General features: G+C 38.9%; 1 protein-coding gene across 1 annotated transcript; it reads left to right on the plus strand.

Annotated features, from left to right (window-relative positions):
• The first annotated feature begins 6,523 nt into the window (after positions 1-6,523).
• Positions 6,524-8,983, plus strand: LOC120277157 (G-type lectin S-receptor-like serine/threonine-protein kinase At2g19130). Its single transcript, XM_039283908.1, has one exon. It carries the CDS (start codon positions 6,557-6,559, stop codon positions 8,852-8,854), a length of 2,298 nt encoding a protein of 765 aa, XP_039139842.1. The 5' UTR covers positions 6,524-6,556; the 3' UTR covers positions 8,855-8,983.
• Positions 8,984-11,288: the final 2,305 nt, after the last annotated feature.

Consider the following 11,288-nt stretch of genomic DNA (forward strand, 5'->3'; position numbering starts at 1 on the left):
GGTTCTTGCCTCCCCACGGCACTCTTCCTCGACTCTCTTGTCACTGGTGCCCATGCTCGAGAATAGCACTGCTTGAAAAGGAAACATCGTCATATTCTTGAAACCGCTCGTACTCTTCTCATTGCCTCCCATGTTTCCCCCTCACTTTTGGGCTGAGGATGTCTCTCTCTGCTGTTTTAGCTCATCAATCTTCAACCCTCTTCCTTTCTTCGAGGGTTGTAGTCCGAGGAATGTTTTTCTCCGAGCCCCACCACGTTATTCTCATCTTCGTGTGTTTTGGTTGTTTGTGTTATGTCCTCCTGTATGCCTCGAGAGCGGACTAAACTTTACGCTTTCGATCCCTGTTCCTTGTGTCTTCCTTGGTTATAGTCCACGAGCACAAAGGCTATCGGTGTTATGATCTGTTACACGTCGCCTCCAGTATCTCGCGTGATGTCTCTTTTGTTGAGGATCGTCCTTTCTTTGTCCCTTCCCCTTCCTCTTCTTCTCACTCCTCTACTACATCGACCGATGTTCAGTTTCTCATTGTGTCCTCACCACCTCCTCTGTCCCCACCTCCACCTGTATCTCATCCATCCTCTCCTCCATCTGTTTCACCGTTGACTGTTGACCCTCCTGTCCATGTTTCTATTCCTGCTCCTCCTCTTCTGGCGAGTCGCCCCGCGCCCTATCGCTTCCCTCGATGTGTTCCCTGCGGATGATCCCCCTGCACGTCGTTATCCTCTTCGTGATCGCCATCCCCCTGATCGTCTTAATCTTGCCTCTTAGCTTCTTAACCTACCTATTTCTCCCTCCAATGGCCCTCCAGAGCCATCTTCTTACCGAGAGGCTGTCAAATTACCTGAGTGGCAAGGTGCTATGTTTCTGTGAGTTGGGCGCTCGGCGCACCTCTACATGGGATTTGGTTCCCCTTCCTCCCGGGTGCTTTGTTCCCATTACCCGTAAGTGGGTCTATAAAGTCAAGACTCGCTCACGCGTTTCGTAGAAGCGAGTACAAGGCTCGCCTTATGGCTCGTGGTTTTCAGCGGGGAGGCGAGGGGCGACATTATGATGAGACTTTTTGCTCCGTCGCTCATATGACTACCATTCGAGCTCTCATTCTTTGTAGGCTAGCTGTTCGACGATGGTCCCTCTTTCAGCTTGATGTGAAGAATGCTTTTCTTCACGGGGATCTTCAATAGGAGGTTTACATGCTTCCTCCCCACGGTTTTTCTTCTCCTTCGGTTTGATGCAGTCGCCTTCGGAAGGCTCTCTATGGTCTCAAAGCAGGGCTCCTCGGGCCTGGTTTGAGCGTTCGATTCTCTGTGGTTGCTGCTTGGTTTTTCGACCTAGTCCGCATGATCCCGCTTTGTTTGTGCACTCCTCCTCTCGTGGTCGGACTTTGTTGTTGCTTTATGTGGATGATATGATCATCACTGGTGATGATCCCGCTCGTATGGATTTTTGTCGAGCATCAGCCCTTGACAACATTTCCAGATGACTGATCTTGGTCAATTGAGCTATTTTTTGGGCATTGAGGTCACTTCTACTTCTACTTGTTTTCAGTTGTCCCAGCAGCGTTACACATCTGATATCCTAGCGCGGGCAGCTCTCTCTGACTCTTGTGTTGTAACCACTCCTATGGAGCTACATCTTCAGTTGCGTGCTAATGAGGGGACTCCCTTATCTGATCCGACACGCTATCGTCACTTGGTTGGGAGTCTGGTCTATCTTACCATCACTCGTCCAGACATTGCTTATGTTGTGCATGTTTTGAGTCAGTTTGTTAGTGCACCTACTTCTGTTCACTATGCCCATCTTTTGAGGCTTTTGCGCTATCTTCGGGCGACTCCGTCTCGAGACCTTCTTTTCTCTCAGCACAGTTCTCTGGAGCTTCGTTCTTATTCTGATGCTACTTGGGCTAGTGATCCGTCTGATCGTCATTCATTCTTCGGCTTCGTTTGTTCTTGGGCTCTTCTCTCATTGCTTGGAAGTCCAAGAAGCAAAGCTGGTGTTTCTCGGTCTAATCTTGAGCGGAGCTTCTCGCTATGGCTACTACTGCTGAGGAGATTGTTTGGTTGCGTTGCCTTTTGCATAATCTTGGTGTTGTCTCGCATGCTCCTACTCCTCTACATTGTGACAACACTGGTGCCATTCAGATCACTTTGAATCCTGTCAAACATTCCCTCTCCAAGCATATTGGTGTTGATGCTTTTTTCTTGCGTGATCGGCTGACAAAGAGCATTACGGCTCCCAGTTTGTTCCTTCTGAGCGTCAGCTTGCGGATCTGTTTACTAAATCTCAGACACGGGCACAACATGATTTTCTCTTGTCCAAACTCTCGATGTTTGATCCCCCGTGAGTTTGTGGGGGGTGTTAGGGAATACAGTGTGTATACAGCTGTATATCTATATTTGTATAGCTACTTGTGTATCTATATACATGTGTATCTATATATACCTTGTACATTGTAGGTTTTGATATATGAAAATTGATTAATCTTTTCCACCTAACAGTTTTGACTCTCTTGCTATCATAGTGAGGTTAATCTTATAAAAATTATTTGGTCCCTACTTTTTCTCTGATCATTTTAATTGATATCAACTTGGTTAACCATCCATGCTTCTTATGTTAAGAATTGGATTTATTTCAGAATAAGATTTATAAATTTACTGTTACCATAGTAGAGATGCCTCTTTAATTTTGGGAGATATAGAGACTGAATTTGGAGGATATCAAAATAAGGAATTTGTAGATCATAACCTTAGCTAGCTTAGTGCAAAATTTTATATTTTTTGCATGTGTATTCTGTAAGTAATAGCCTTTAAATTCAGGAGCCTCGGATAAGACTTTTGTGCAAACCTTGAAGGGTTATTGACTTTTTTCATGACTTTAGATTTTGAATTAGATATATAATTGTATATGAATGTTGTAGATTATGATGTTACCTAAGTATCTACAAAATTTCAAATTTTATTTATGTGTGGTTTGTGAGATATAACCCTATTAGTATAACTGTCTTGGATTGAATTTCCATATAGAACATGAAGATTGAAGGGCATTTTTGATGGTCGAGGAAATTGAATTGGGTAAGGCGAAAGATAGAAAACGTGTTCCTTATTAGGTTTTCTAACTGTCAATAAAATATTACTGATTTTGGAATTGTACATTGAGAGATGTTCATGTCTGAAAGTTGTATATCTGAATTATAAGTTTGAAGAAATAACTGGAGATTAAATTGAATCTTATAATTTGAGTAGTACTCTAAATTATGTGAATTTCGGTATCTCATAGTCTTATGTGTTTACGTTTCTTAGACTCTTGAAATTTGTGATTTGGAAAAGTATATGTGAGGTTATGAGGGATTTAGTACTCAATGGTCATAATGGAATTATTCATATGCCTTAGAGTAGGTAATTGCTATTGTACCCTTGCAGTAATCAATATTTGAGAGTTTAGAATAATAGCTTGAATTTTTTGCATTTGTACCCTTCTAAAAATCTCATTTGGTAATACTATTGCGTATTAACCTCTTAATATTTGTAGCATCATCAGATATTGTTATTGAAACTAATAGAATCTCTTCTCAAATATAGGGCATGCAAACAGCTTTGATTTGGTGGAGGATTTGGGAGTATTTTTGGGCGTTAATCATGTAAGTAACACCACCTATAAATTTAGGATTATCGACATTCATATACCATTTGAATGTTTTGAGTTTTGAATTCAATGCCAATTTCTGATCATTGTACTAGAAAATTATAAAATTTTATTTATATATATTTACTTATTAAGTTATTTAATTATATTCAAATTTATTTAGTTAATTAATTATTAGCTTATTAGCTATGCTGAGTTAATTATTTATTCATTTATTTTGTTTTATTAATTAAATTATAGAAATATTTGTTTTTTTTTTTTTGAAAAAGTGGATAAACCACATTCATTAAAGAAGAGTAACAGTCTAAGACATAGAAATATTTGTTTGTTACATTTTTTTCAGATGAGAAGTGAATAGTTTGGTAGGCAGTGAGAGCTTGTGATCCTCTTTAAATGGGTTGTCGTTATGTTTGTATTAGTATGCAAACTTTGTTTTAGAAAACCTCTTTGTATTCATACATCTTATATTGGGTTTATATTTAAAAGTTAATTTTGAGGTTATATTTCTATTTTGGGAACAATTTTGAGGCCTTGCATGCTTATTGGGTTTCGCCCCAATGGGTATGCGGCCGTTTGTTGACGCACTGGGTCTAGCGAGCTGGATTCGAGGCATGACATTAAAGAAAGAGAGTACAACAACACAAGGGAAAAAAACAATCCACTAGTATGTAGGAACTATGGAACAATATACATAAAGATGTACAACCAGACAAAAGAAGGACCAAGACGCAATTTCCAGACAAAAGGTATTGTTTTTCGTTTTAATTAAATAATAGTTTATCCATTTTAATATATACATATATATATATATATATATATATATATATATATTTATATATGTAACAAATTTTAATAAATCAACAAACACTGGTGCAAAGATGGTATATGTTGCCTCATTGGAAGATCAAGAGCCAATTTCGAAAGGGCAAGAAAAACATGAAGATTGTCCACAAGAAAACTTGAAATACTCTTCCCTTCTTCGGGAGTGCCCAATTCCATCCTAATTGCTTGCACAAAGTCCAACCATCCTTGATTTACTCATTTTAATTAAAAAAATATTTGCGTCTCTCTCAAATTTGTGCAAATGTGGGCGCGTCTGTGTGTAACACACTAGCACGTTCTGTCTCTACAATTGCAAACCAAATCTTTGAATTTGTGAGCCTGTGTAAAACATTCTCATTCAATAATTGCAAACCACATGTGATGCACATGTGCTTCTTGTGCGAGTAACGCAATTTCTACGAAGACAATTAATTGGAAACAGCATGCATGCATGTAACAGACTCTGTGAAGATTAATTGCAAACCACATGGTGATCCATGCTTGTGCTGTGTGTGCTTGTCACACAAAGTCCTCACTAAACCACATATACTAAAAGAACACTTCAAAGTACATCATAATATGATAAGAGGACCCACATGTGAGTTTCGATGGAAAAAAATCACATATAATACTGCTCCAAGAAATCATCATCTTGTTTGCTCTTTCAATATATATGATTTATCCACAGTATAAAAAATCATTATCTCTCATGCATCAAATTAAAAAATGAATTAATATTATAGATAATTTTGGAATAAACTTATTAAATATTTATATATAAAATTTATTACAATTTGTCCATACAAACAAAATAATAACCAAACTCTTAGAATTTTCAACTCATTTTTAAAATCTTATTTCCTACATTGCTAATCCAACTTACCTGAGGATTTTTTTTATATATATTTTAAAGCAAAGTAGACGTTTTATATTTTATTCCTGTGTCATTCTCTCTAGGGATACTAGCCACTTTTTTATGGTTCATCCTAGTTTTCCACTTTTTTTTTTCTTAATATATCTTTTGATGTTTTTGTTTTTTTGGTTTTAAAATGTGGATAAACATGAAACAAGAGAATAACAACCTGCCAACCAGATGGAAAAACCAAACAAATCCCAACCGTCCACTAGCATAGTTGTCCAATATACATAAATAAAATAAAATAACAAAAGAGTACAACATGAGCCACTAATTCAGTATTAGAAAAGTAGAGAAGAAAAAAAAAGAGGATTCTTTCGAATTTGGGCTTGAGGTCAGTCAACATAAGATTTTAATATGGACATCTCACACAAATACACATTTTTTTTAATTTTTATACCTTAGCTATGCATCAGGAAGTAGTCAAATCTTTGACTTTTCAAATAGAAGAACACAAATCTTGTTATTCCATAATAAGCATACCCAAAGTTTAAAAGTGAAAACCATTAGCATAATTTCTGAGAAAGAGTAACGGCACTCTCCTATCAAAGAGGAAGCGATGATAAAATTTCATGGAAGAATGTTAATGGTTAGACTCTACAATTTGGAGTTATCAATCTGGGGCAAGAAAAGCTGGTCCAGGATCTTCCAAAAACAAGGTTGCTTTTGCTCTTCTTTGTCAATGAGCAGATCCAAAAATAACAAGGTTGCCGTTGACAACACATTAAACTGTTGGAGAAAAGGCCATGAGAAAAACATAAATGTAGACCACTTTTTCTGGTGCAGTAATTGATTTGATTCTTGAAATATTTAGATTAGAACGGGTGACCACTTTGATTTGAAAGTGTTAGCAAATATAGTTGCAGTCTTGCAGATCCTGATCAGATTATATATATATATATATATATATATGCCAACCTCGCCAAACTGTGATTAATAACTCGCTTCCTAAACTAAATTTAATAAATTTGGTGTGCCCTGCCTTAATTTCCCAGCATTCAGTAAATTACCAAGGGGGTAAAAAAAAATCTATAAATCTATCTACACACGTATAGCTCTATTCATTCATCGTAGGCCATCTCCTTCTCAATGAAAGCATTTGCAGGCATGGGAAAACTCTTCCTGTTCCTCTTCTTCTTCTTCATTTCTAGTGCTCACATCTCACAAGCAACTGACACCATGATCACCATTTCCCCAGGCCAGGGCCTCTCTGGGAACCAGACACTGGTTTCAAAGGGAGGCAACTTTGAGCTTGGTTTCTTCTCCCCTGGCAACTCACACAAGTACTACATTGGCATCTGGTATAAAAAAATCCCACAAAAAGATGTCATTTGGGTTGGCAATAGAATAAACCCCATCTCAAACCCTTCCACTTCACTTCTAAAACTTTCCAATAATGGTAACTTAGTCCTCTTCAACCAATCAGGATCCCCAGTTTGGTCTTCCAATTCCACTGTATCCACCTCAAACTCCACCTTTGCAGAGCTCCTAGACAATGGTAATCTTGTCATAAGGAACAACTCCAATTTCTCCACACCAATCTGGCAAACTTTTGAGCATCCGAGCCACACATGGATGCCTGGAGCCCCACTTGGAGTGAACAAACTGACTGGAGAGTTCCAGGCTCTCACTTCATGGAAGAGCTCAGAGGATCCATCTCCGGGCCTGTTTAGTTTAAGCCTTGCTCTAAATAGGTCCAGCCAGCTTGTTGAGTTATATAATAGCTCCCTGATTTATGCTTCCACTGGGGTATGGAATGGTCAGTTCTTCAACTCACTTGAAAAAGTGTTCATGGAGAAGAATATATTTAACTTCTCCTTTGTGGACAATGAAGAGCAAAAGTATGCAACCTATATTGTAGATGATCCTTCAATGATCATTTACATCCTCATGGATCCATCAGGGCAAGTGAAGCAGTTCTCATGGCTCAGTGACAAAAAGGAATGGCTTCTAAACTGCAACCAGCCACCAGCTCTGTGTGATGTTTACTCTGCTTGCGGAGCTTTTGGCGTATGCCACCAGAGAACTTCTTTATACTGTAGCTGTTTTGTTGGTTACCAACCTGTTTCTAACAAGGAGTGGGATTTGGGAGCTTGGTCTTCAGGATGTTCCAGGAAAACTAGTTTCCAGTGTAATGATAAGAACAACATAAGTACTGGAGACGGTTTTCTTGAGATGAGCATGGTGAGGTTGCCTTCCAATCCACAGAATCTGGCAGCAGCTCAAAGTGCTGAGGAATGTGAGCAGGCGTGTCGGAAGCAGTGTTCCTGCACCGCTTATGCATTTGATGGGCAATGCTCCATTTGGAATGGAGACCTTCATAACGTTAAACAACTCCATGATGGCTTGGCAGGGACACTCTACCTCCGCCTTGCTGCTTCTGATATCCCATCACCATTTCCAACCAATTCACAAGCCGAGTTGGAACCCGAATTCATTTTTACTGGCGTTGCTGGACTGATTGTGCTAGTATCTTTTTTAGTGTTTGTGGGGCTGATATGGGTTCATAGAAAAAGGCCTAGTGCTCGTATTGCCATGCAGTTAGCTGAGGGCTCCCTCATCCCATTCACATACTCTGATCTCCAACGAATGACCAAAAACTTCTCAGATATACTGGGCAGAGGAGGGTTTGGCTCTGTTTTCAAAGGCGCACTTCCTGATTCTACCACCATAGCAGTGAAGAAACTTGAGGGTTGGAGACAAGGAGAGAAGCAATTCAGGACGGAGGTCATCACACTGGGTTCACTCCAGCATGTTAACCTGGTTCGCCTCAGGGGCTTCTGCTGTGAAGCCAACAAGAGACTTCTTGCCTATGACTACATGGCTGGAGGTTCACTGGACACACATCTCTTCAGAAGTTCAAAAGTTTTGGACTGGGAAACCAGGTTCGAGATCATACTCGGTGTGGCAAGAGCATTAGCTTATCTTCATGAGAACTGCAGGGAGTGCATAATACATTGTGACATCAAACCTGAAAACATTCTTCTGGACAATGAGCTCAAACCCAAAGTAGCTGACTTCGGTATGGCCAAGCTCATTGGCAGAGACTTTAGCAGAGTCTTAACAACAACAAGGGGTACCTTAGGGTACTTAGCACCTGAATGGCTTTTAGGCCTTCCAATTTCGTCCAAGGTGGACGTTTACAGTTTTGGCATGATGCTCTTTGAACTGATTTCTGGCGGAAGGAACTCAAATCAATCTGAGATTAATGAGAACATTGATTATTTCCCTTTTAGAGTAGCTTGTCAACTTATTGAAGGTGATGATAATCATATAGGTGATTTGTTAGACAAGAGGTTGCAGGGTGAGGCGAACTTGGTGCAGGTCAAGAGGATTTGTACCGTTGCATGCTGGTGCATTCAGGACTGGGAAGTTGACAGGCCATCAATGGGGCATGTGCTGCGAATCTTAGAGGGAGCTGTTGATGCTACAACGCCTCCTGTTCCTCGTCTTCTTCTGCATTTGGCTGAAAGCTAGTGTTCCTTTTTCTTCTAGCTGGACAGCTAAAATGGTATAGGATATGCAGAGGAAAAGAGCTCCAGTTTGAAGGTTGCCACTGAACAGAAGGCAAGAGATGTCAAAATGGCTTAAATGAATTGCAGAATTGGGTTGAATATGTCATGAATAATAAAGTTTGATGATTTTGAGTTTGATACTGTTACTTTGTTATATAGCCGTTGGGTGAAAGATTTTTGTACTTGTTGATGCACTTGTTTATTTGATATTTTTTTTAAATAACTCCAGCATTCGCGCACTTTTTTATACTGCTGTGGGTTTTAAATACATTTATGATTTATTCATTTCTTAAATATGCGCACACAATCCGAGTGGCCCTTACTTTTCTTCCTTCCTGTGTTTGTAACCCTTCCCCAGAATCTCTCCCTCCGCTTATTTTCAGGAGCCTTTTGAATTTTTATTTTTATTATTTATTTATTTATTTATTTATTTATTTTTGTGAAAAAGTGGATAAACCACTATATTAAAGGGAAAAAACAGTACAAACCTCCTACCCCAAAAAAGAGGTAACCAACAACAAACCCAAACAAATCACAAGAAGTGATCACAAAACAACAAGACCAGACTTAAAACAACAAAAGCAAAAGAGAGGGACATAGAAAGAAGGGACGCAACCTCAAAGGCAGACAACTAAGGCCCCTACTCCTCGATCAGCTCATGTACCTCCTCCCTAGCCGAAGAAACGAAAAACTCCCCGGCACGAGGTCCCAAAAACTCCAAGCTGCGACGGATACTAGACATGGAGTCCGCCAGCTTCAACTGCCCACTAGCCGAGACTGCAGAGAACCAGTGTAAAAGCATTCGATCAATATTCAAAATAACAACATGACTAAGTAACACATTGGCATTAAAAATACAATTATTTCTAACAAGCCAAATGTTCCACACAATAGCTTTCACCACAAAATCACACATCTCCCTTAACGGGGGACGAACAAAAAAACGCCACGAACCCCAAATACTGGACATCTCCTCCGGAGGATCCGGGACATGTAACAAATTAGTAAAATAGGTCCAGATAGGTCGGACAAAAGAGCAGTGAAGGAACAGATGATCCACAGTCTAGATTCCAGAGTGGCAAAGCATACAAGTGAAGGAACAGATGATCCACCGACGCTTCTCCAGGTTTGCCAATGACAAAACTTTGTTCTTCCACACCAGCCAATTAAGTAGAAGCACCTTCCTAGGACGGCCACCACGCCAGAAGAAATTTGCCGCCGGGCAACGAAGGCCACCATCTTGCATAAAATTGTAGAAGGATTTAACCGTAAATGTCCCATTGCCCGTAAGTTTCCACCGGTAGGAAGGAAGCCCCCCGCTAGACTCCAATTGCAAGCAACACCACAGGGTCGGCAAACAAGAGATCACACCTTTCTAGAAAAAAGAGATACGACCCGAGAGTCTAGGAAATAAATCCCAACGAGTCAAGTGCCTTTGAATTCCTCCCTCATTACTTTTTTTATTTAAAAAAAAATTATTTTAAAAATTTTGTGGTTTCCAGTTTTACAAAAAAAAAAGAAAAAAAGAAAAAAACAAGAAAATCATTTTTTTAGATATAATATCCGAATTGGTCCCTCTACTTTTCTCTTTCTTCCCTTTTGGTCCCTCTACTCAGAAATACGCCTCACTAATCCCTCTACTCTTCAAAATGACCCAATTTAGTCCCTCTACTCTTAATCTCTTTCCATCTAGTCCCTCTACTCTTAAAAAATACAGTCAATAATTGACTTATTTTAGAGTGGAAGGGACTAAGTAGAACCATTTTTAAGAGTAGAAGGACTACTTGAGAGCATTTCTGAGTAGAGGGACCAAAAGGGAAGAGAGAGAAAAGTAGAGGGACCAATTCGGGTATTATACCTTTTTTTTATAATAAATTGACTATCTTGCCCTTGTCTGTTAACACATTTAAAAACTTGTTAGTTAATGGTTTTTTTTCTTTTTTGCTAGCTGGAAAAACTATATAATTTAAAAACATAAAAAATAAATCTCTATATCTTTTTGGTTTAATTGCCATACATGTCCCTATAATTGTGTACTTTCGGTCTTTTTAGTCCTTCTAATACTTTTAGGTACAATTAAGTCCTTATATTTGGTCGAGTTGGGTTGTTCTTGTCCACGGTACTATTTTTAGGTATAATTAAGTCATTGCAATTTACACTTGCCCATCTACACTGCGAACTAGAATGACCCAACTCGACTAAATATGAGAACTTAATTGTACCTAAAAATATTGCAAGGACTAAAAGGCCAGAAAGTACATAATTACAAGGACTTATATAGCAATTAAACCTATCTTTTTTGCAAAGCTAAGAAACTACAAAGTTTTTTTTTTGGAATATGATCAATCCATCCTTTTACAAAAAAATAATAATAAATAAATAAAACAAAATAAAAT

Source organism: Dioscorea cayenensis, chromosome 15 (genome assembly GCF_009730915.1).
Source record: "Dioscorea cayenensis subsp. rotundata cultivar TDr96_F1 chromosome 15, TDr96_F1_v2_PseudoChromosome.rev07_lg8_w22 25.fasta, whole genome shotgun sequence".
Classification (NCBI taxonomy): domain Eukaryota; kingdom Viridiplantae; phylum Streptophyta; class Magnoliopsida; order Dioscoreales; family Dioscoreaceae; genus Dioscorea; species Dioscorea cayenensis.